Source organism: Podarcis filfolensis (assembly GCF_964270895.1).
Source record: "Podarcis filfolensis genome assembly, chromosome: 8".
In the NCBI taxonomy this organism is placed as follows: Eukaryota; Metazoa; Chordata; class Lepidosauria; order Squamata; family Lacertidae; genus Podarcis; species Podarcis filfolensis.
The window spans coordinates 24230074-24256560 of NC_139611.1; the positions used below are offsets into that span (position 1 = coordinate 24230074).

The 26487-nt window shown below is 40.2% G+C and overlaps 2 protein-coding genes across 2 annotated transcripts in view; one reads left to right on the forward strand and one right to left on the reverse strand.

Moving 5' to 3' along the window:
• Window positions 1–5873: 5873 nt before the first annotated feature.
• LOC310768095 (arylacetamide deacetylase-like 3) overlaps window positions 5874–26487 on the forward strand; it is a gene marked incomplete at its 5' end in the record, with an annotated part of 34922 nt that continues 14308 nt past the window's right edge. The window contains 2 exons of the mRNA XM_083625805.1: window positions 5874–5880; window positions 6184–6220. Of these exons, the coding sequence (XP_083481931.1) occupies window positions 5874–5880; window positions 6184–6220 (44 nt within the window). The remainder of the gene's footprint in view (window positions 5881–6183; window positions 6221–26487) is intronic.
• On the reverse strand, window positions 11233–19797 carry LOC310769455 (arylacetamide deacetylase-like 4). The gene is made up of 4 exons (XM_083628850.1): window positions 19230–19797; window positions 18187–18403; window positions 16168–16231; window positions 11233–12220 (listed from the first exon to the last, which is right to left on the reverse strand). The coding sequence occupies exons 1-4, from the start codon at window positions 19404–19406 to the stop codon at window positions 11446–11448; spliced, it is 1233 nt and encodes a 410-aa protein (XP_083484976.1). The 5' UTR covers window positions 19407–19797; the 3' UTR covers window positions 11233–11445.

Sequence of the window (26487 nt, forward strand, 5' to 3'; positions counted from 1 at the left end):
TGCCTCACATCATCTCTCCTGATAACACCTCCCAGCACCTTGATAGAGATTTTTAAATAGCATGAAACACCAAATTCCAGTTCCTATGGCACCAAATAGTGGTCTCCCACCACTACTTTCTAGAAATGGCTCTGATGGTAGGAGTGGAACCATTGAAACACAGTACCGTGACCCACACCTCCTTGATATGCTCCAAAATTATGGTCATGTCATTTTGGTGAGATCTCACTGGAAATCAATGCCAATTTTGGTACTGCTTCCCCGCTGTTGATGGAGGCAGTGTAGCACCAAAGGATTCCACCTTGGGGTCTTACATCACCTGAGGTGTCTGTTCCACCTACCCCTCCCACCCCCAATCCATGCATAATGGAGGGATGCCGTATAAGCAATCCATTTATCAATTCCAATGGAGGTCATAGAATGGCCACCAACCTAGATGGCTTTAAACGATGATAAGACACATTCTTGGAGAAGACTATCCGTGGCTACTAGTGTGATAGAAAGATTTGAGGATTGCTTTTACAGCCCAACTCTCCATCAACGGATTCAGTGTCTCCTACATCCATTATCAACCAGAGGAAAATGGGTGGAGGCAGGAACCAGTAGAAGGAAAGCTAGGAAAACCTTTATTTTTCGGTTTCAACAGAATCCCTCCCTTGCGACAAGGTGAGGGCCCCAAACAAAGGTGTGTAACAGCTTTTAGAGACTTTAGAAATTGCCCAACCCCTTAGCCAAAGTCCACCCAAAAGCATCACACAAGTATCACAGAAAGAAGAGGTCTACAGCAGAAATTTGAGAGTGTGGCTTGTCTCCTGTTTGTCGAGATACCTCATAAGGTTTTCTGATTGCCTTATCCTGCAAATCTGGGCCATTCTCTTGAGATGGCAGATACCTTAGTTCTTGAATTCAGTTCACAGGCCCACCCTATTCACACACAAAATATGCCCGTTTGTCAGGATTGATTCAATTTGTATGTGAAAACAACTATGGGGAGAGATTTTCCAGCATATTTCCTCCTGCAGAGGAAATATTTGGGATCACTAAGAGCCAAGATGGCTTCAGGATTGTTCTCCTGTACTATTTCAGTCTTATGTACTTATGCATGTCTGTTAATCTAGTAATGAACATCCACCTTAGAATTTGTATAACAATTGACACAATGGCTGCACTCTGCTTCCACGGATGGAATGCTTCTCATTACCAGCCCCTGGAACCTACAGGAGAGGAGAGTGCCCTTGTGTTCCAGTGGGTTGCCATATTTCAAGAAGTTTAAAATCCAGACACAAACACATTGTTGACCTTTTTTGAGAAAATTGCCAAAGTTGTTGAGCTTTTGTTTTTGAAGATTCCTAAAGTTGTTGAGGATTTCTTAAGGGCGGGGGGGAGAGGAGGCAATTTTTCAGTTACGTTGCTGGAAATCCAGGATTACACTTCACATGGCAGGTGAGCAGATAATGCAAAAACATAAAAGCAGGCCTGCTGGATCAGATAAAAAGCCTCTCCCAAGAGTTAGAAAAATTCAGCCGCCCTGCTTGACTGGGTGGAGAAAGCTGCATACAATGTGGGTGTATGTTGACACATTTTACATTTACTGCCGGAGCAACACTTGTTGTGCCAACCACTATAGACCTTTTTCCTATCCCTGGAAGGGTTGATCATGCAGCCGTTGTACTGAAAAAGGCTGCTCCCTCCTGGCTCATCGAGACCAATTCCCTGTTCCCTGCAGTAGCTAACCAGTGGTGTAGCGTGGCTTGCTGGCACCCGGGGCAGGGCAGGTGTTGCACTCCCCGGTGGACTGGACAGCCGGGGAGCGGGTGTGAACCAGGGGAGTGTGCAGAGTCCACACGGTGGGTGAGAGAAGCCCACCTCCAACAGGCTCATTCCCCACTGCCTTCATCCACCTGCCCACTGGACCAACTCGCCTTGTCTGAAGCCCGTTTAAAGCCGTCTAAATCTGGTGGTTGTGAACAAATCCTTAGTTTCGTAAGGTGATTTTTGGGGGGATGGAGAAGCACCCATGCAATTTCACTGGCACCAGAATGCTAGCCTACATATCTGCCCTGTTTAATCTTGAATTACCCTTACAATAGAGAATTTAATAAGTCGGTGGCAGGAGGGAAGTGGTTGTTGATGTCCTATCTGCAATATACAAATGACATGTGAGCAGTTCCCAGCTTCTCCAGGTAGGGTTGAAACCCTGGAAAACCACTCCCAGCCATTCAGTGCAGACAATACTGAGCTAATGTGGGATGCGGGTGGCGCTGTGGTCTAAACCATTGAGCCTCTTGGGCTTGCTGATCGGAAGGTCGGTGATTCAAATCCCTGCAATTGGGTGAGCTCCCGTTGCTCAGTCCCAGCTCCTGCCAACCTAGCAGTTTGAAAGCATGCCAGTGCAAGTAGATAAATAGGTACCGCTGCGGCAGCAAGGCAAATGGTGTTTTGTGTGCTCTGGCACTTGTCACGGTCCTCCATGCGCCAGTAGCGGTTTAGTCATGCTGGCTACATGACCTGGAAAGCTGTCTGTGGATAAACGCCGGCTCCCTCGGCCTGAAAGCAAGATGAGTGCCGCAACCCCATAGTTGCCTTTGACTGGACTTAACCGTCCAGGGGTCCTTTACCTTTTTACCTACATTGTGGAGCAATGGTTTGGCAGCTTTAGAAACCCAGTTGGAATAGGTGGCTCTTTGGTCTGATCCAGTAGGAATGTTCTTAGGATGCCTTTTCTTAGAATGGCACCATTTTTCACCAATTATGATTTAGAACACCACCTTCTTCTTCTTCTTCTTCTTCTTCTTCTTCTTCTTCTTCTTCTTCTTCTTCTTCTTCTTCTTCTTTTCTGTGAGCACACCAAAAACAGACAGATTTTAATTTTTGGCAAATGCAAACACTTGCTGGCTTTGCTTGTAGTGCTGAACATGTCTTGCTGCCTTGCTTGTGACTCTTGCCTCACTCTAATCTGTTCTCTTTGGTTTCAGCAAACAAGTTTCTAGAGCTCAGTGAGGAACATTTCCTCATCCTCCATTCACCTAATGCAAAATCACAATGCTTGCTTTTCTTTGCTGCGGCCACTAGAGGTCAGAAAGGAACGCTGATTAAACCCAGGCCGTTTTTTTGAAGCCGGACCTCACCTACCCGCCCACAAATATTTTATTTAAGTTGGCATCCCTGCTATAAGAATATTAAAATGTGATTTTATTGAAGGATGATATAGTTAACACCTTGCTGACACTTTCAACCAAACGATCAGTGCAATAATCCTAAAGACACTAATTAATAAAGGTGGCAGAAATCTACTTCACACATTAGAGCATAAGGCTGCAGTCACATTAGGAACCAGGAACAGCAAATTGTTTCCGTAAACAATTGTGTCATAAATATCTGTATGACAAATTCCTACCCATTCACCAACAAGCATTCACCTACAATTAAATCATTTCATCTAAATGACCCCCGCTATCTGGAATGCTAACCCCAAGGTGCAATATTGTTGACAGGTGGCAAATGAACTGAATAAATAAATTGTGTTAAGCAATTATTTACCGATCTTCATACAAATACTTGTTGCGCAGTTGCCAATGAACCGTGAGCAGTTCAATGTAACAAAATAAGAGGATTCTATCTCATATGCTATCTCACACAACCGGATGACTCACATTGCTTCAAATTTTTATGTGGTTCCACAAGGCATCTTAAAAATGCCAAAACGCTGTAAATCCATAGCCTTTATTGGATGTCTAGCTTCTCCTATTGCAGTGAGAAATGTCATCCAGCCCAACCCCCAGCCATGCAGGAATCTTTCACCCAATGTGGGGCTCAAACCTACCACCCTGAGATTCAGAGTCTCACTCTCTACTAACTGAGCTATCTCAGCACTGTGAAGGAGGCAGTCTTGCAGGTATTTGGGACCTGAGTCACGTGGGACTGTGAACACCAACCTGAACACCTTCAACTGGGTCCAGAAATGTACTGGCAACTCATGCAGGTGTTTGAAAACAGGAGGAGCTATACAATATCTAAGCAGAACTGCAGCCAGTAATCCGGTTGCTGCCTTTTATGCTCCTGGACTTCTAGACTAGGCAGTTACATGTCATCAATGGCTGGTAAACATGAAGGCTATACTCTTCTTCTACAGTGGGAGGCAGCAATGCTTCTTCATAGCAGTTGCTGGAAGCAGCAGGGGGGGAAAGTTCTCTTGTGTTCGGGTCCTGCTTGCATGTTTCCCACAGGCATCTAGCTGAATGGTGTGAGAATTGGATGCTGGGCTGAATGGGCCATTGACCGGATCCAGATTGCTCTTCCCAAAAATAAGAGGACAGAAGAGATAGCTTTACATAAATGACCACAGGTTAATTTCTAGGTTGCCTCATCCTGAAAAGAATATTTGGGAGCTGGAGAAGTACAAAAAATGGGCAACCAAAATGACCAAGGGGGTGGAAGAACTCCACTACAAGGAAAGTGGACAAAGTTTGAGGGGGTTTAGTTTAGAGAAAGAGATAGAAGGGGTATGGTTGATGTGCATAAACTGATGTGTGGTGTGGAGAAAATGGATGGGGAACAGTTTTCCTCCCAAAATACGAGAACTTTGGGAACATCCAATGGAGATGAATGTTGAAAGATTCAGGTCAGATGGAACAAGTTACTTCTTTTTAAACTACTTTTTGTTATCCTTGAAGAGAAACTGGCAATATTTGGGCTAGACAATGTTACTGTTAGGTGGATTTGTAGCTGGTTGACTAGCAGAACCCAAAGAGTGCTCGCCAATGGTTCTTCAGCATCCTGGAAAAAAGTGACAAGTGGAGTGCTGCAGGGTTCTGTCCTTGTCCCATTGTTGTCCAATGCCATTATAAATGACTTGGATGAAGGAACTGAGAGGACGCTCATTCAATTTGCAGATGACATAAAACAGTGAGGGGGTAGCTAATAGAATCAGGATTCAACAGGACCGTAGCAGATTAGAAAATATGGCCAAAACCAACAAAATGAATTTCAAAAGGCTTCAATGCAAGGTTCTACATTTAGGGAGGAATAATCTCATGCTTTTACTCCAGCAATCTGCAGTTTGCTTTTTGAGCTTTTAATGTTTGAAGCTGCTCCTTCTTTTGTGTTTTGTGAATCACCCTGAGATGTGTGTGGAAGACAACAGCAGCAGCAGCAACAACAACCAAAAACTCATTTAAGACCTGTTAATTGCAAGACTATAAGGGAAAGAATTAGAAGGGTTCAAAGTTCAGTACCTTTTAAAAAAGCATTTATTAATTTAAGAAAAAACCAGAAACCTTCCTCCTAGGAATAATGTCACCAGAAATCAAAAAAGAAATTACAGTAGACCACTTTTTATATACACAACAGTAGCATCCAGGATCTTAATTGCAAGAAACTGGAAAAGTGACAAAACACCTATGATAAATGAGTGGCAGGTCCAAAGGATAGAATATTTACAGATGGCCATGATAACAGGGAGAATTAGAGGTTATCCAAAACAGAAAGTACAGAAAGAATGGAAAATCTTTAAAGAGTATCTGGAAAAACATTACAGTAATGAATATCTCGTGGCAGAAATAGAATGATCCTTGAAAAAAACCAAATATAATGTTTTTTGATATCTGATGAAAACAAAGAATGTAATACAATAATTTGGAACTGTGTGTGAAAAAATAGTAGAAATAATAATATAATGAGTCTAATTGTAAGTCAAATGTGTTTATTTTGTGTTTTCCCCCTTCTTTCTTTTTTCCTCCCCCCTCTTCCCCCCCTTTTCTTCTTCCTTTCTCTTTCGTTTTTGTGCCTCCTTTCTTGGTCTTTCTCTTTTTGATTTGTTAGAAAGAGCTAAAGTGATAAAAGTGTAATATGAAAACTTCAGTAAGTTAAAAGTGATGTTGTGTAATTTTTCTATTACTATTTATATACAGTGGTACCTTGGGTTACACACTCTTCAGGTTACAGACACTTCAGGTTATAGACTCTGCTAACCCAGAAATAGTACCTTGGGTTAAGCACTTTGCTTCAGGACGAGAACAGAAATCGCGCAGCGGCAGCGGGAGGCCCCATTAGCTAAGTGGTGCTTCAGGTTAAGAACAGTTTCAGGTTAAGAACAGACCTCTGGAACAAATTAAGTTCTTAACCTGAGGTACCACTGTATTGTTAAAATCGGTTAATTGTAATGAGTTGATGTAACAATTACAGTCGCCAAGGAGACTGATTCAGTGGTTGTGTCTGTTGGGTAAGTAAATGCAACCATCTGTCTTTTCACAGGTAAAATATGTGTGTGTGTGCTTTGCACCCAGCATGTTGTTCCATTTGTTGGTGGCATCCCTTGCCATATTCCTCACAGGAGCAGTTGAGATAGAATCCTCTTATTTCGTTACATTGAACTGATCACGGTTCATTGGCAGAGTAGAGAGTGAGACTCTGAATCTCAGGGTGGTAGGTTTGAGCCCCACGTTGGGTGAAAGATTCCTGCATGGCTGGGGGTTGGGCTGGATGACATTTCTCATTGCAATAGGAGAATCTAGACATCCAATAAAGGCTAAGGATTTACAGTGTTTTCACATTTTTAAGATGCCTTGTGGAACCACATAAAAATTTGAAGCAATGTGAGTCATCCGGTTGTGTGAGATAGCATATGAGATAGAATCCTCTTATTTTGTTACATTGAACTGCTCACGGTTCATTGGCAACTGCGTAACAAGTATTTGTATGAAGATCAGTAAATAATTGCTTAACATAATTTATATATTCAGTTCATTTGCCACCTGTCAACAATATTGCACCTTGGGGCTATCCTTCCAGATAGCGAGTCTCATTTAGACGAAATGATTTCATTGAAGGTAAATGCTTGTTGGTGAATGTATAGGAAAGTGCCATACAGAGTTTTATGCCGCAACTGTTTACAATTGTTGAAACTAGAATCTGGTGTTTCATAGTATTTTAACATCTCTATCAAGTTGCTGGGAGTTGTTATCAGGAGAGATAGGGTGAGGAAGAATCTACGTGTGGGTGACACCCATCTCTATCACTCTGTTCCATCTAAATTAGGAAAGGCAGTGGAAGTGTTAGACTGTACTTTGGATGGGCTAATGGATTAGATATGGGCCAATAAACCAAAACAGATACCTGAAAAGAGATAAAAGGGACCCATGGAGTCATCTAGGTCAACCGCCTACAATGCAGGAATCACACCCAGAAATCCCTAACAGGTGACCATTAAACTTCTGATGAAAAACTTCCAATGAAGGCGGTCCCACTGCCTTCTGAGCTAATCCATTCCAATGCTAATCAGCTCTAAGCCTTAGCAAGTTATTCCTAATGTATAGTCTGAATCCCTTGCTTATCATTTGAGTCCCTTGGTTCAAATCCTACCCTCTGAAGTAGCAGAAAACAAGCTTGCTCCATCTCCCATGTGACTGCCATTTACATATTTGAAGATGGGTGGCGCTGTGGGTTAAACCACAGAGCCTAGGACTTGCCGATCAGAAGGTTGGCAGCGGTTCGAATCCCCACGACAGGGTGAGCTCCTGTTGCTCGGTCCCTGCTCCTGCCAACCTAGCAGTTTGAAGGCACCTCAAAGTGCAAGTAGATAAATAGGTACCGCTCTGGCGGGAAGGTAAACGGCGTTTCCGTGCGCTGCTCTGGTTCACCAGAAGCGGCTTAGTCATGCTGGCCACATGACCCGGAAGCTGTATGCCAGCTCCCTCGGCCAATAAAGCTAGATGAGCGCCACAACCCCAGAGTCAGCCACGACTGGACCAAATGGTCAGGGGTCCCTTTATCTTTTTTTTTTTAATTCTTTTTATTGAGTTTCAGTTACAACATCAAAGAAAGAAAGAGGAAAAAAAGAAAAAAAGAAAACCAAAAAAGAACATAAAAGACAAGACAACAATTTCAAAAAGAAAAAGGGAGAACAAGAAAAGAAAAAAAAAAATCCACATCTAACACCAGAAAGCAACAATCTCTGTTACAATTCTATATCTTATTCTTTAAAACTTTATATAATTAGATATTTAGATCTTTCTTCTATACCCCTGTTGACCTCCTTCCCTCCCGATTTCGGGCTTCTTGATGAAAGGAAATTTTCCATTTTCTGCAGCTAATAATTATTGATGGTTTGCGCATTGTAAGTTTTATAACAGACCTGCTATAGTTTTTAGATTTCTATAGTTTCCTTCAGTGTATACCATAAATTTATTCCAATCACTAATAAACTTTGTATTTTTTTGGTTTCTAATTTTTTGCGTCATTTTTGCTAATTCAACATATTCAAATAATCTTGTTTGCCAATCCCTAACCGTTGGTATATTTGTACTTTTCCAATTTTGTGCAATTAGTATTCTGGCCGCTGCTGTCGAATATTGGAATAAAATCTTATCTTCCTTTTTAATTTCATCCCCAATTATACCTAGTAAAAAGAGCTCTGGTCTTTTAGGGAAAGTATATTTAAATATTTTTTTTAACTCATTATAAATCAAATCCCAAAATTTCTTCATTTCCTCGCAAGTCCACCACATATGGTAGAAACTGCCTTCTTTGATTTTACACTTCCAGCAGGCCTTATTTCCTGTTTTGTACATTTTTCCTAATTTTGCTGGTGTGATGTACCACCTATATATCATCTTCTCCAGATTTTCTATAAGGGTAACACTTGCCGTAAATTTTATTCCATTGTTCCATAATTTCGACCATTTTTTGTATTCTATATTATATCCCAAGTCCATTGCCCATTTTGTCATAACCTCCTTTATTTCTTCATCTTTGGTGTCCCATTCCAATAATATATCATACATTTTGGATAATAACTTGGTTTTACCTTCAATTATTTCTATCTGAAATTTGGATTTTTTTTCACTCATCCCTACTTTTTTATCTTCCATCCACATTGCATTTATTTGATAATATTGTAGCCAGCCTGTTAATTTTTCTTTCAGATCCTCATATGTTCTCAATTTCCAGCCGCTTTCTGATCTTATCAGTAGGTCTTCGTAGGTTAATCTTTCTCCTTCCATATTTGTTTTCTTAGTTATTAAAATATCCATTGGCGATAACCACCAGGGTGTATTCCATTCTAGGAGTTTTTTATTTTTCTCCCAAACTTCATATAGTGGTCCTCTAATGATGTGGCTTGAAAACCCTTTATGTATCTTTTCTTTATTTAACCACAAGTAGGCGTGCCAGCCGAACCTATTGTTGAACCCTTCTAGGTCTAATAAGTCAGTATTTTCCAAAGTTATCCACTCTTTGATCCAGCAAAGGCAGGTGGCCTCGAAATATAGTTTCAGATTTGGGACCGAGAATCCCCTCTTTCTTTTCGATCTGTGAGCAATTTAAATCTGATTCTCGGTCTTTTCCCTTGCCATATAAACTTCGAAAGGGTTTTCTGCCAATCCTTGAACATTTTGGAGCCTTTGATCACTGGTATGTTTTGGAACAGGAACAACATTTTTGGGAGTACGTTCATTTTTATTGCCGCCATCCTTCCCATCCACGAAAGTTTAACTCTATTCCATATATCTAGATCTTTTTTAATTTACTTCCATGTTGTCAAGTAGTTATCTTGAATTAAATTTATATTTTTTGTAGTTAGCCAAATTCCCAGATATATTTTTTTTAGCCACCTTGATTCCATTCAGTATCTCTAATTTTTCTCTTTCATCCTTTCCCAGATTCTTAGTCATCATTTTTGTCTTTAATTTATTCAGTTTAAAACCGGATAGTTTGCCGTATTCTTCTAATATTTCCAGTGCCTTGCTGACACTTTTTTGCGGCTCTTCTAGGGATAGCATCAAATCGTCTGCGCGAGCTTTTAATTTATATTCTTTCGTTCCTACTTTAATCCCTCGAATCTCTGGTGTTGCTCTTATTTTGCTCGCGATAACCTCTAATACTATGATGAACAAAAGCGGGGAAAGAGGGCAGCCCTGTCTTGTTCCTTTTTCGATTCTAAATGGATTTTTTAAGTTGTTATTTATGATCAATTTGGCAGACTGACTCGAATATACTGCCTTTATTCCTTTCATGAATTCGCCCTCTATCCCTGCCTTTTCCATACTTTTTAATAGGAACGACCATGAGACATTGTCGAATGCCTTCTCCGCATCGATAAAAATCAGCGCCGCAGGTATCTCATTCTTACACTCCAGATATTCAATGATGTTTATAGTATGTCTTACATTATCTTTAAGAAACCTGTTTGGGAGGAATCCTGCTTGATCTTTATGAATTAGATTTACTAAACACTTTTTAAGTCTGTTTGCCATTACCTCTGCGAAGATTTTGTAGTCATTATTTAATAATGATATAGGCCTGTAGTTTTTGATGTTTAATTTATCCATGTCCGGTTTAGGGATCATCGTGATGTGAGCCTCTTTCCATGACTCTGGTATCTTTCCTCCCCCTAATATTTTATTCATGATATCACATAGCACTGGCGTTAGTTGATTTTCTAATACTTTGTAGTATTTTGCAGACAGTCCATCCGGTCCCGGGGCCTTCCCTAGTTTCATTTTTCTTATCGCATTCTGGATCTCTTCTATTTTTATAGGTTTGTTTAGTTGAAGTCTTTCTTCCTCTGTTATGGTCTTCCCGCTGCAATCTTCTAAATATTTTTCTATTTGGTTTAAATCTTCGTCTTCCTTTTTATACAATTTCTCATAAAATTTGAGGACATTTTCCTTTATTCCTTTTGGATCTTCTATCAATTGCTCCCCTATTTTTATCTTATTTATCACATTTTGTTTTTGCCTTCTTCGCAATTGCCAAGCTAGTAGTTTACCTGTTTTATTAGCTGATTCGAAATATAGGGGTCCCTTTATCTTTACCTTACTATATAACCTCACTGTCCTCTTCTTCAAGCTAAACATATCCAACTGCATCAATGATTCCTTATAAGGCTTGGTTTCTAGACCCTTGATCATCTTGGTCTTCCTCCTCTCTACACATTCCAGCTCATCACTACCCTATTTAAATTGTGGCACCCAGAACTGGACATAGTCCTCCTGGTGGGGTCTGGTCAAACCAAAATGGTGTGTAACTGATACTTCTCTTGAACTGGACACTATACTTATGTTGATGCAGCCTAGAACAGCATTAGCAGTGCAGATCTCCAGCCAACCAATAAGTACTAAAATGCAATAGAAGGGTGAATTGTCCATTTGCAAAATTCATATCTTAATGAAAACAATATAGAAATGCGTTCTATTAGAGCAAATTGGTTGTAATCATGTGTATATTAGTCAAAACTCCATACAAAGTAAAAGTGTTTATACAGAAAATTTCACACAAAAGTGCTGGTAAATTTTCATGAGCAACTCCCTGCTGCCCCAAATAACTACAAATTACAACAGAATTGTGGAGAACTAAATATAGGATTGGAAAAATGAGAAACTATCAGTAGCTGAAGTTGGCAGATTCTTCCCTCCTTATGAATGACCCACAAATTCAAGAGATTTCCTCTCATAAGTTTTTGACAAAGTCTACAATCCTGTCCATCAATTCAACTGCAGCAGGCAATGTGAACAGGCCTGCGTCAAAGAGGTTTAGCACCCCATGAAACCCATTCTCAACATGGAACCAGCTGACTTTCACCCCATTGTCCTCCAGACGTTTCTTGTACAGCAGTGCATCATCTCGTAATACATCGTACTCGCAGCTCACAATTAGGGTTTCAGGAAGCTTCTGGATGACAGAGTCCTCAGCAAAAAGGCAAGAAATATCAGGTTCCAATAGCTCTGATAATTGCCTATAGACTTCAGGTTCATAAGGAGCAAGTGGGACTTGTTTGTAGCCTCTTGCCTTAAATCTCTCAGGAATGTTGTCTGGACTCAACCACTTCCCATATTTCAGCCTCATTGAATCTGGCACATGAGAGCCCTTCAGGACCTGGCCTGCCAAAGAAGTGTCCTTTCCAATATACTTCAAGATAAAGTAAGCAACGTCTTCCCGGAACAAGGGGGGCATTGAGCCATTCTGCTGATAGGAAGGCAGGTTGAAGTCCATAGCCTGGAATTTCCCATAGATCAGTACTTGAGCCCGTAGCTTTGGAAGGTCTGATCTCTCCACCAATTTCTGGGCAACAACAGTAGCATAATTGCTCCCAGCGCTGTCCCCACTAACGATGATCTTAGAAGGATCCACCCCATGGGATGCTGCATTTTGAAGTAAGTGTATGGTAGCAGCAAGGCAGTCCTTGTACTGAGCGGGAGGAAGATGCTCAGGAGACAGGCGGTAGCTGCAGAATAAAACAGAAGCAAAGAGATAAGCTTCCAGAATCTTTTCCAAACACATTCATGATCACATAAGAACACCAGAAGAGCCTGCTAGATCAGGCTCATGGCCATCTTGTACAGAATTCTGTTCTCACCAGGTCCAAGCAACTTCCTATGAGGCACCTGCAAGCAGGGCCAAAGCACAAGGCCCTCGTCCCGCCTGTGGCTTCCAGAAACTGGTCTTTATGGCATGCATATTTGTGGTATGATAAGGTCAAAGCACATAAAGCATTTAAAACCATATTGTCAGAAAAGCACTCTTTAATGTTTGGATAAGATACAAGGATTTGCTTGAAAATAAAACCCCAAGGTGGTTGTCACCAATGGAAGCGAAGGCTCAGAAAAAGCTCAATATGGAGGCCAAATGGCCGAAATATTGGGAAATTTTGGAACAAGAGGGAGACAGATTAAAACTGCAGAGTTTTGAAAAATTAAAAAATAGAGTGCGAGATTGGCTTCATTATTATCAAATAATGGGGGCATATAATTTGGATAAAAAAATTGGCTTCCAGGTGGAAAAATCAAAATTGGAAACAGAACTGTTAGACTCCAAAACTAAGAATTTGTCAAGAATGTATAACTTGCTGTTGAAATGGAATACTCAGGATGAAACGGTGAAATCTGTTATGATTAAATGGGCACAAGATGTTGGACATAACATTATGATGGCTGACTGGGAACAGTTGTGGACCACAGGTGTGAAATTTACGGCATGCAATGCCTTAAGAGAGAATATAATGAAAATGATATACAGGTGGTACACGACACCAGTCAAGCTTGCAAAAATTTATCACTTGCCGATAATAAATGTTGGAAATGTAAAGAGACTGAAGGTACATTCTTTCACCTTTGGTGGACATGCCCAAGGATCAAGGCTTTCTGGGAGATGATCTATAACGAAATGAAAAAGGTATTTAAATATACCTTTCTGAAGAAACCAGGGGCCTTTCTCCTGGGCATGGTCAGCCAATTGGTGCTAAAGATGGACAGAACTTTCTTTATGTATGCTACAACAGCAGCAAGATTACTTATTGCAAAGCATTGGAAGACACAAGATTTACCCACCCTGGAAGAGTGGCAGATGAAGGTGATGGACTACATGGAACTGGCGGAAATGACTGGCAGAATCCGAGACCAGGGAGAAGAGTCGGTGGAGGATGATTGGAAGAAATTCAAAGTTTATTTACAGAAGCATTGTAAGATTAATGAATGTTAGAATGATGTTGGAATGAATTTATGTGATTTTAGCAGAAATGTTACAAAGATTCAGAAAAAAACAGACTGTTAATTGGTGAAAGGAGGGAAAGTAAATTTATATTAATATCAAGATAAATTTACAGGACAAAAATTTGAAAAGAGGGAAAGGATTTGCTGAAATGGATAAATGACTTAGAATACAAAAAAGGGAGGTGTGAGGAGGTCAGGGATGAAAGAAAACAAATGGGAAGATTTGCTGTATTTTTTCTTGATTTTTCTTTTTGTTTAATGGATTTTAATTCTTTGTTCTTTCTTTTTTATCTCTCTTTTTTCTTTTTTGTATTTCATCTTTTTTTGTTTAAAATGATGTTTTTCTTGATTTTTCTTTTTGTACTTTTAAAAACTGTAATAAATATCTTATAAAAAAAAAACCAGAAACTGGTCTTCAGCAGCACTCCTGCAAGTATCCATGGACTCCCCTCCAAATTCTTCCTCAGGCGTTACTGTATTTGTGGGATGTGCAACCCAACTGGGATGTACACCCAGTGCTATTTTTCTTAAAAAAAAGGTCCAGAAATCTCCATGAACACCTCCCTCATTCTCTAAGATTGGCAACGATGCCCACCTAAGAGGTGCCAGAACCTACCTGAGAGGTGCTGGAACTGAGTTCCCCCTGAAAATAGACCTGTGCATATAGTGTGCCTTCAAACACATGCAGAATCCTCTTCAATAGGCATTACCTCAGGTCAGGGACACATTCCAGGCACATAAGATCAAAGGAGGAGGGCACAAGACAAGGTCAGTGATGTGAAAATTAGACGCTAGTTCCCATTTGCAGAGTATGCGGAAGGCAGCCCTTAGTGGTTTGACCCTTTTATTAATTCTCTTTTTCCTCCTGTAAAAACTACTCAAGACACACCCTTTTGAAGTTTAAATAACAACTTTTACCTACAGACGCTCTAAGTGTCCCTTTTTTCCAGGCACATCCCTGTTTTAGAGAAGCTGATTTGATTCTGTAATGTACTGCTTTCATAGGAGAAATGTTGAAGGGTATGGAATTATCCAACCCCTGAGCCGTCTGAAGGCAGTCCTGTTTTAGAAAGGTTTTTTTTAAAAAAATGTTTAATATTTTATTATATTTTGTATCTGTTGGAAGCTGCCCAGTGCGTCTGGGGCAACCCAGTAAGATTTGTGGGGTATAAATAATAAAATGGGATATCCCTATTTTCATCAGCAAAATGTTGAAGGGTTTGTACTTAGTACACTTGCAGCTGCAGATTAAACATACAATGCAGGTGAATGTTTCTTAAATTTCTAATACATCTTACATTAGAGCTACTCCCTGATCTGGAATGGGGTCAGTAATGTCCCAAAAAGTGTGTCACATAGATTAAACTGTTACAGACTAACTAACCCTGAGACAGACAGCAGAACAACAGTTCAGCTGCTCTCACACTAAAGACTGTTAATAGCTGTCACTGCCATACCAACTGTCATAACTGTCATAACTGCCACAGGGTGTATGACGTCAGAGAGTTATACAACTCTTGCAATTAACCCTTTACATATATATGAATTTGGGATGCTAACATCCCAGAAAAGAAGGGTGTGGCCTGGGTAGGGGAGGAAGAATGACATTCGGCTAACAGATTGAGGTTGAATCCTGACACGACAGAAGTACTGTTTTGGGGGGACAGGAGACGGGCGGGTGTGGAGGACTCTCTGGTCCTGAATGGGGTAACTGTGCCCCTGAAGGACCAGGTGTGCAGCCTGGGAGTCATTTTGGACTCACAGCTGTCCATGGAGGCGCAGGTCAATTCTGTGTCCAGGGCAGCTGTTTATCAGCTCCATCTGGTACTCAGGCTGAGACCCTATCTGCCTGTGGACTGTCTCGCCAGAGTGGTGCATGCTCTGGTTATCTCTCGCTTGGACTACTGCAATGCGCTCAATGTGGGGCTACCTTTGAAGGTGACCCGGAAACTACAACTAATCCAGAATGCGGCAGCTAGACTGGTGACTGGGAGCGGCCGCCGAGACCATACAACACTGGTCTTGAAAGACCTACACTGGCTCCCAGTACGTTTCCGAGCACAATTCAAAGTGTTGATGCTGACATTTAAAGCCCTAAACAGCCTCGGCCCAGTATACCCGAAGGAGCGTCTCCACCTCCATCATTCTGCCCCCTCGCTATGAGAAGCCAAGTTACAGGGAACCAGACAGAGGGCCTTCTCGGTAGTGGCACCTGCCCTGCGGAACGCCCTCCCACCAGATGTCAAAGAGAAAAGTTTAATAGGTTATTGTATTTTAGTGTTTTGTTGGAAGCCGCCCAAAGTGGCTGGGGAAGCCCACCCAGATGGGCGGGGTATAAATAAATAAATTATTATTATTATTATTATTATTATTATTATTATTATTTGTGAGACACAAGAGAGCACGGATAAAACAATGCTCAGGAGACAGGCAGTAACTGGAGAATAAACAAGGCCTTATGCCCAGCTCATAGTCCCCCCACGGAAGTGAGCATCCTCATGTCTGAGGTGCATGAAGCTCTGATTTGCAATCATGGAACAAAATGACAGCTTTCATGGGGAGCCGTTTTCTCCTGCAAAAAATATGGCAAGGGATGCCACCAACAAATGCAACAACATGCTGGGTGCAAAGCACACACACACATATTTTACCTATGAAAAGACAGATGGTTGCATTTACTTACCCAACAGACACAACCACTGAATCAGTCTCCTTGGCGATTTTGCTGCAGACCACTTGGTAGAACTCTAGCAAGATGAGAGGGAAATTTTAAATAGGGAGGTAATTATCTGCTGCCTCCAGTCTTGCCTTTAAAAGCACATTTTTGAACAGCTGTCTTCCAATATATAATGTATTTGTACATGCAATTTTAACTGACATAAACTTTTTATGCACATGTGCACATCACGCAGCTCAAGTACTGCACTGTAAGAATGAGTCTCCTTGGTGATTTTGCTGCAGACATCTTGGTAGGGCGCTCGAAAGTTGGAAGGGAAATTCTAAATATGAAGCTCTTTTGCAAATCCAGGGCTGTTTGTATCTAACTCTTCAGAGCAGAGACACTGACATGCATGGACATAAATCACAGCACAACGTGAACCATGTCTTCCCAGAAGACCTCCTAAATTGCAGTTGGGAGGGTGACATCTTGGCTACTGATGTCAGGAGACTACAACATCTCATGGCTAGAGTACTGCATTGTAAGCTTCAGGGACTGACTCTGGGTTCACAGATTGATTTCCAAAAGGCAAATTAAATAGGTTCACCTATAAAAGCAAACTCAATCCAATTGCACACAGATAAATCCTAGCCTTAAGAGATATGGGGCACCCAGCCAATGGTTTGCAAGCTTTCATTTAATTCACATGTTATCATTGATATGCATAGATGCAAACTTTGGTCCATTTTCAGAAACAGGGGGAAAAACCTTGTTATCAGAACCTCTCCAATCAGCATGGTCAGCAGTCAGGGATAATGGCTCTTGCATTTCAGTAAGCAAAATCTGCGAGGGGCACAGTTGTCTCCCACCACCACCACAATATCAATGTCTCTAATAATGGCAAGCTCTCCTGAGTCCCCACTTGATTCTAGCCTTCCTTCCTCCTGAAGCTGCTACTTTATAGGTAAAAAGGTAAAGGACCCCTGGACGGTTAAGTCCAGTCAAAGGTGACTATGGGGTGTGGCGCTCATCTCGCTTCAGGCTGAGGGAGATGATGTTTGTCCACAGACAGCTTTCCGGGTCATGTGACCAGCATGACTAAAACCGTTTCTGGTGCAATGGGATTACTAGGTTGCTACTTTATAAACTGTTGCAACGCAATGTCACTGTGATCTGTAGCCAAGAGTATCAGTATTAATTGCTAACTTGTGAAATTGCATTTGGTCTTGCAAATGAAAGCTGGTGCAAGTGATTTGTGTTAGTGAAAGTTGACCTATTTGGCACAGGTGTGTGTGGTGGCTGTGGCGTGGGATGAGGTGGGGGATTGGGTGAGGTGCAAACAAGGGGGTGGCCAGGGGTGGGAGGGTGGTCGGGTTGGTAAACAGAGCGATCAGGAGCAGCAGCCTCAAGTTATTATATGCATGTTTGTGAACCTCTTTGAGCTTCTATAAAATCAAGTCGTATATGTATTTTATAAAATGAATCAGCAGTGGGGGGCTCTGTCCCTCCCCCGGTGGCTGCTTGCTGGAGTGCAGCTCCTCTAATCCCTGACCATTGACCAGTGGAGATGTGAGACCTGGGAAGCCATGATAACAAGAGCCTCCATATTTTTTTGTTCCTGTTGACCTAAGTAAGCATATATGCGTATAAATTAACATATGCTAATCCAAAATACATGTATGCCCCATGTCTCTTCAGGAACTACCACCAACATTCTTGTATCTCAGCCCTGTAAATCATTCCACATGGGTTTATTGAGTTCAATGGGACTTGCCTTTTCTGATGACAAGAGTTGCTCAACAGGGAGCGGACTCCCTTGGAAGGTGATGGGCTCTCTTTGACTGGAGGTTTCAAAACAGAGGTTGGATGGCCATCTGTCAGGGCTTCTTCAGCTGTGATTCCTGCACTGCAGAGTGTTGAGCTAGATGATCCCTTGGGATCCCTCCCAACTCTCCTTTTCCACGATTCTACATGGGCTTACTTGAGGTCAATGGGGCTTGGCTCTAGATAAGTGTTCACGGGCTGACAGCCTTAATCTCTTACCGATGCTCCCCATCATCCCAGCACCTCCATGAAAGAACAGAAATCCTTTCCTTGGGCCAGCAGATGGTGTTTTGGGCTGATAAACCCTCACAGGAACCCCATCAAAATGCAGATCTTTGGCAGAGAGGCTGGGATCCACTCTTGGATTCCAGAAACTCTGGAGGAAGCGGATAAAGGCAACCTGTCTGCAGATACCCAGCAGTTCAAGACACTTCCCCTGTTAGGCAAAGGAAAAGTCTCATGAAAATAGTGCCCACATTTGCATCCTATTCACAAGGGGTGGTATCCAAATAAGTCCTATTTAAAGAAGCCCATGGAAATGAATGAGCCCATGTTAACCATGTCCATTAATTTCAATTGGTTAGCTTTGAATTGGTTACCCCAACCCAAACACCCGCCAAGGTACAGAGGCAAAAGAAGCTGGGAAACAAGCTAAGCTTTGGAGAAACAATCCACAATCTCCTTGCTAGCCTATGAGACCATATTTGCTTTCCTGAAGAAACCATGATGTAAACAAACCATGGCTTAGTGTGAATAATATATTTGTCTTTATGTGTGTGTAGGTTGAAAAGGAAGCCCTTATTGAATTTGATAATATCTTCATCACATCATCATCAAGTGAATTCATTGACTTTACTGATTTCATTATGCATGTTGGATTAAGCAGTATATGAATTACTTAAATATATAAACTATTATTATTATTAATTAAAAATATTGTCCTTCATGGAAGGATCAATGGGTGGTTCACAGCATAAAAAAACAAGATAAAAACACAAAATACATGAACAAAAACAAGCACAAAGCAAATCAATTACACCTTTAAAAAATATAGAAATGTTATACATAAAAGATATAGAAACTAATAACACCTCTCCCTCAAACACATTTGAAAGGACTTAGAAATGTTTTTGCCTGGCATCTAAAGATGTGTAAAGATCACTAATAAGAATAAGAATAATTACGGCACATTTCTTAATCATCTTTCACATAAGAACATAAGAAGAACCATCACATAACGGCTCGTCCAGTCCCCAACTTACCGCAGTAAATGCAATAATGACAGTACAGTGTATGACCCGAAGCTTTAATGGATTGTCAAATCCAGATGGGATTTTACTCCTGGAAAGATCATAATAAATTGCAAAGGAGAAGAGCAACAGGAAAAGAATTCCTATAACTCCAATTACCCCAAGCAGGAGGCCCAGAAGAAGCCCCATTTCACCGTTCCAAAGAGTACAAGGGAAACATTGAGTCTACACTGGAAGAATTTCTACTGTGTGGCTCCACCAGAGGTATCTACGCTACTAAATAGGCTGTAGGCTGTTTAATTAAGTAATTCCCAATTAGCACACATACTCCCATGCAGATATTTCATCCATCGGAACATCAACAGCAATTTCATGGCTCTTGGCAATGGTGCCATGTGTGATGTTCTACTCAGGAATGTCACGTCCGGCCACTGATCAATCCAGTTCCATAGTATCTGTCCCAGAGCTCTTCGGCTTTACATACTGGGTGTTCGTTGCCTGAAGTTCACAACATCCCCAGCCAGCTTAAGCTTGTAGTCAGGAATGGTGGGAGTCCTTGTCCGAGGTGGCAGAGGACTTGTGTGCACTGCCTTGCCCAAGATTTTCAAGGCTTCAGACACGAGTCTCATTCCTATCCAGAGATCTCAGGGATGGAACTTAAGCCCTTGCATATTCAAAGCATAGGCTCTTCTTCTGAGGTACGGGCCTCATAGCTAAATGCAAGTCCGTGTTGAGATGAAGTTTTCATAAAAATGTTTTCATAAAAAATTTCTTGGGTTTTCTTACCTTACAAAAGCACATACATCACCTCTGTTTTCTGATCATAATGTTCTTTTTACAGATCAGTTAAATTCAATGTGAGCCTTAATCTTGTATACAGTATAAGGTTGGGGGAGAAGTGTGGGGGAAGAGGGTTGGGATAGGGAGTAGTAAACTTTCATTCTTCTACATACTGGATGCACAATGTTTCAAGGTGAATTCCCTACTTTTGGATGAGATGGATTTAAAGGGAGGTTTAGACCATAGTTTAGACCTGCCCCTCTTGCTACGCCCATGTACCTGAGGCCAGATTCCAGATACGTTAGCATTCATTTATTTTTAAACCTCTGAGCCTCCAATCTGTCAGAACCAGGATGCTGGGTTAAAATGCATGAATGCCAAAGGAAGGGAAATCTCCTGAATGGGAACAATTTAAGATAGAGAAAGGGACACGACAGGGATGCCCAATTTCCCCATTACTTTTTATTTCGGTCTTGGCGGTCCTGCTGAACATGATTAGAAGGGACCGGTTGGTTAAAGGTATACAGGTCGGAGCCAAACAGTATAAACTGAGAGCATTTGCGGATGATCTAGTCTTGACTTTACAGGAGCCAGAATCTAGTACTAAAAGAGTTTTAGAACTAATTCAAGAATTTGGCCAAGTGGCAGGATTTAAACTGAATAAGTCAAAAACTAAGGTTTTAGAGAAAAACTTAACACCAATTGAAAGAGAGAAGTTTCATAATGAAACAGGTTTAACGGTTGTGAACAAAGTGAAATACCTGGGGATCAATATGACAGCTAAAAATGGGAATTTGTTTAAAGATAATTATGAAAAATGTTGGATGGAAGTGAAAAAAGATTTAGAAATTTGGTCAAATTTGAAGCTTTCCTTGTTGGGTCGAATTGCAGTCATAAAGATGAATGTATTGCCTAGAATGTTATTTTTGTTTCAAACATTGCAAATCGTGGACAAGATGGACTGTTTCAAGAAGTGGCAGAGAGACATTTCTAAATTTGTCTGGCAGGGCAAGAAACCAAGAATAAAATTTAAGATATTAACTGATGCAAAAGAAAGGGGTGGATTTGCCCTGCCAGACTTAAAACTTTACTATGAAGCAGCAGCATTTTGCTGGCTGAAAGATTGGCTACTTCTTGAGAACACAGACACTTTGGATTTAGAAGGTTTTAACAATGTTTTTGGGTGGCATGCATATTTGTGGTATGACAAGGTTAAAGCACATAAAGCATTTAAAAACCATATTGTCAGGAGAGCATTGTTTAATGTTTGGATAAGATACAAAGATTTATTGGAAAATAAAACCCCAAGGTGGTTGTCACCAATGGAAGCGAAAGCTCAGAAAAAGCTCAATATGGAGGCCAAATGGCCGAAATATTGGGAGATTTTGGAACAAGAAGAAGATAGATGGAAACTTCAGAGTTTTGAGAAGTTAAAAAATAAAGTGCGAGACTGGTTACATTACTTTCAGATAATGGAGGCGTTTAATTTGGATAAGAAATTCGGCTTCCAGGTGGAAAAATCAAAATTAGAAACAGAACTGTTAGAACCCAAAACTAAGATTATGTCAAAGATGTATAACTTGCTGTTGAAATGGAATACTCAGGATGAAACGGTGAAATCTGCTATGATTACCGTAAATGGGCACAAGATGTTGGACATAACATTATGTTTGCTGACTGGGAACAGTTGTGGACCACAGGTATGAAATTTACGGCATGTAATGCCTTAAGAGAAAATATTATGAAAATGATATACAGGTGGTACATGACCCCAGTCAAGCTTGCAAAAATATATCATCTGCCTGATAATAAATGTTGGAAATGTAAAGAAAATGAAGGTACATTTTTTCACCTTTGGTGGACGTGCCCTAGGATTAAGGCTTTCTGGGAAATGATTTATAATGAATTGAAAAAGGTATTTAAATATACCTTCCTGAAGAAACCAGAGGCCTTTCTCTTGGGCATGGTCAGCCAATTGGTGTCGAAAAAGGATAGAACTTTCTTTATGTATGCCACAACAGCAGCAAGAATACTCATCGCAAAGTATTGGAAGACGCAAGATTTACCCACTCTGGAAGAATGGCAAACGAAGTTGATTGACTTTATGGGATTGGCAGAAATGACTGGCAGAATCCATGACCAGGGAGAAGAGTCGGCAGAAGAAGAACGGAAGAAATTCAAGGATTATCTACAAAAATATTGTAATTTTAATGAATGTTGAATGATGCAGGATTGAAATTAATTGGTTTCTAGCTGTAATGGTAATAAGATTATGAAAAAATGGTCCCTTTTTTCTTGGTAAATAATCAAGAGCTCAAGATCTAATAAATATAAGAGGATGGTTAGAAAATAAGGGGTTTAATTGTAATGCTGGGAGATAAGGATTTGCTGGATAAACAATTCGAACTGGAATACAAGAAGGGGAGGTATGAGGAGGTCAGTGAAAGATGTTATTGAAAAATAAGTTTTGAACGTTATGTGTTTTTTTTATTTTTTCTTTTTAATTTTTTCTTTTTATTGTTTGTAAAAAATGGAAAATGCTAATAAAATATCTTATAAAAAAAAGGGATATCTCCTGAATGACATAGCTGTCCATAATTATGGCTCGTCATGATAAATGTTTTTTATTTTTATTTTATTTTTGCAACATCTCTACTTTATTTAGAATTCAACAATAACAAAGGAAAAAAACACAGTAATTGTTGCATCAATTCATTACAATTAACCGATTTTAACAATACAGTGGTACCTCGGGTTAAGAACTTAATTCGTTCTGCAGGTCTGTTCTTAACCTGAAACTGTTCTGTTATGTACTGAGTTGAATAGGATCCAAACTGCAGCAGTCTGATTGGTCCTAGAACAATAGGATCCAAAAGGCAGCAGTCTGATTGGTCCTAGAACAATGCAGCAGTATGATTGGTTGGCAGGAACCACCCAATCATGCTCCAGATAGAAGTGAATCCACAACCTGATTGGCTTACAGTAGAATTCCGGAATTAGCCAATCATGTGCAGCCCATTGTGTAAATAATGTATATAAAGCAGATACCTTGAGGGGACTTTCATTCATTCCTCCTCACCACTATGAGCTGAATAAAGAGCATGAAATCACTTTGCGACTCTGAGTATATTTCATGTTCTTAACCTGAAGCACCACTTAGCTAATGGGGCCTCCCACTGCCGCCATGCGATTTCTGTTCTCTTTTTTTTATATATATAAATTTTTATTAATTTTCCAACATAAATTAAAACACAATACAACTAACAATACACGGACAAACAAACATATAAACACGTATAATTTCATAACCTCTTTTTCTTAAACCTTATTTCAACGACTTCCCCATACCTCCCTTTTCTGCATCCCTATTTTAAACTTTTTCAGCAACCCCTAGTTCCAATTACTTATAATTCACTTTCTTTAATCCTTTTTCTCTTACCCAATTATTTATCACTGCAATTTTGTTTCACATTACCCATGACATTTTAGCACTCATTAATTTTACAACAGTTCTTAAGATAAACTTTAAATTTCTTCCAATCTTCTTCCACCGTCTCTTTCCCTTGGTCGCGGATTCTGCCAGTCATCTCAGCCAGTCCCATATAGTCTATCACCTTCGTCTGCCACTCTTCCAGCGTGGGTAGTTCACGTGTCTTCCAATACTTTGCTAAAAGAACTCTTGCTGCTGTTGTAGCATACATAAAGAACGTCCTATCTTTCCTTGACACCAATTGGCCCACCATGCCCAGGAGAAAGGCCTCTGGTTTCTTCACGAATGTTTCTTCATTACATTTCCAGCATTTATTATTAGGCAAGTGATAAATTTTTGCAAGCTTGACTGGAGTCATGTACCACCTATAAATCATTTTCATAATATTCTTTCTTAAGGCATTACATGCCGTAAACTTTATACCGGTGGTCCATAACTGTTCCCAGTCAGCAAACATGATGTCATGACCAATATCTTGTGCCCATTTAATCATAGCTGATTTAACCGTCTCATCCTGTGTATTCCATTTCAACAGCAAGTTGTACATTCTCGACAGATTCTTAGTATTGGGTTCTAACAATTCTGTTTCTAATTTTGATCTCTCCACCTGGAAGCCAATTTTCCTGTCCTGTTTAAACACTTCATTTATCTGGTAATAGTGAAGCCAGTCTCTTACTTTAGACTTCAATTTCTCATAACTCTGTAATTTCACTTTTCCCTCCTCCTGTTCTATAATTTCCCAATATTTTGGTAGCAAAGAAAGTGAAATACCTGGGGATTAATTTGACATCTAAGAATGTGAACTTATTTAAAGACAACTATGAGAAATGTTGGACAGAAGTTAAGAAAGATTTAGAAATATGGTCAAATTTGAGACTTTCCTTGTTAGGCCGAATTGCTGTTATTAAGATGAATGTTTTGCAGAGAATGCTGTTTTTGTTCCAAACACTGCAGATTGTGGATAAAATGGATTGCTTCAAGAGGTGGCAGAAAGATATATCTAGATTTGTCTGGCAGGGCAAAAAGCCCAGAATAAAATTTAAGATATTAACTGATGCAAAAGAAAGAGGGGGGTTTGCCCTGCCAGACTTAAAACTGTATTATGAATCAGCGGCTTTTTGCTGGCTGAAAAACTAGCTACTTCTTGAGAACACAGACATTTTGGATCTTGAAGGGTTCAATAATAGGTTTGGTTGGCATGCATATATATGGTATGACAAGGTTAAAATTCATCAAGGATTCAAAAACCATATTGTTAGGAAAGCACTATATAATGTTTGGATTCGGTATAAAGATTTGTTGGAAAATAAAACCCCTAGGTGGCTGTCACCAATGGAAGCTAAGGAAGTGAAAAAGCTCAATATGGAATCTAAATGGCGATTTCTGTTCTCATCCTGAAGCAAAGTTCTTAACCCAAGGTACTATTTCTGGGTTAGCAGATTCTGTAACCTGAAGTGTCTGTAATCTGAAGTGTGTGTAACCTGAGGTACCACTGTATATAAATAGTAACAGAAAAATTACACAACATCACTTTTAACTTACTGAAGTTTTCATATTACACTTTTATTGCTTTATCTCTTATCAAATCAAAAAGAGAAAGACCAAGAAAGGAGGCACAAAAAACAAAAAGAGAAAAGGAAGAAGAAAAGGGGGGAAAGGGGAGGAGAAAAAAAGAAAAAAGGGGAAAAAAACACAAAATAAACACATTTGACTTACAATTAGACTCAGTATTATTATTTCTACTATTTTTTCACACACAGTTCCAAATTATTGTATTACTTTCTTTGTTTTCATCAGATATAAAAAAATTATATTTGTTTTTCTACAAGGATCATTCTATTTCTGCCAGGAGATATTTATTATTGTAATGTTTTTCCAGATACTCTTTAAAGATTTTCCATTTTTCTGTACTTTCTGTTTTGGATAACCTCTAATTCTCCCTGTTATCATGGCCATCTGTAAATATTCTATCCTTTGGACCTGCCACTCATTTATCATAGGTGTTTTGTCACTTTTCCAGTTTTTTGCAATTAAGATCCTGGATGCTACTGTTGTGTATATAAAAAGTGGTCTACTGTAATTTCTTTTTTGATTTCTGGTGACATTATTCCCAGGAGGAAGGTTTCTGGTTTTTTCTTAAATTAATAAATGCTTTTTTAAAAGGTACTGAACTTCAATATAGCCAGAAGGCAGAACAGAACTTTGAACCCTTCTAATTCTTTCCCTTATAGTCTTGAAATTAACAGGTCTTAAAGGAGTTTTTGTTTGTTGTTGCTGCTGCTGTTGTCTTCCACACACATCTCAGGGTGATTCACAAAACACAAAAGAAGGAGCAGCTTCAAACATTAAAAGCTCAGAAAGTAAACTGCAGATTGCTGGAGTAAAAGCATGAGATTATTCCTCCCTAAGTGTAGAACCTTGCATTGAAGCCTTTTGAAATTCATTTTGTTGGTTTTGGCCATATTTTCTAATCTGCTATGGTCCTGTTGAATCCTGATTCTATTAGCTACCCCTTCCCTGTTTGGGGTCATCGGCAAATTGAATGAGCATCCTCTCAATTCCTTCATCCAAGTCATTTATAATGGCATTGGACAACAATGGGACAAGGACAGAACCCTGTGGCACCCCACTTGTCACTTTTTTCCAGGATGCTGAAGAACCATTGGAGAGCACTCTTTGGGTTCTGCTAATCAACCAGCTACAAATCCACCTAACAGTAACATTGTCTAGCCCAAATATTACCAGCTTCTCTGGTAATATGTCATCAATGGCTGATAAGCATGAAGGCTATACTCTTCTTCTACAGTGGGAGGCAGCAATGCTTCTTTATAGCAGTTGCTGGAAGCAGCAGGGGGGGAAAGTGCTCTTGTGTTCGGGTCCTGCTTGCATGTTTCCCACAGGCATCTAGCTGAATGGTGTGAGAATTGGATGCTGGGCTGAATGGGCCATTGGCCGGATCCAAATGGCCCTTATTATCGCCCCTCCTCCGCAAAAATAATA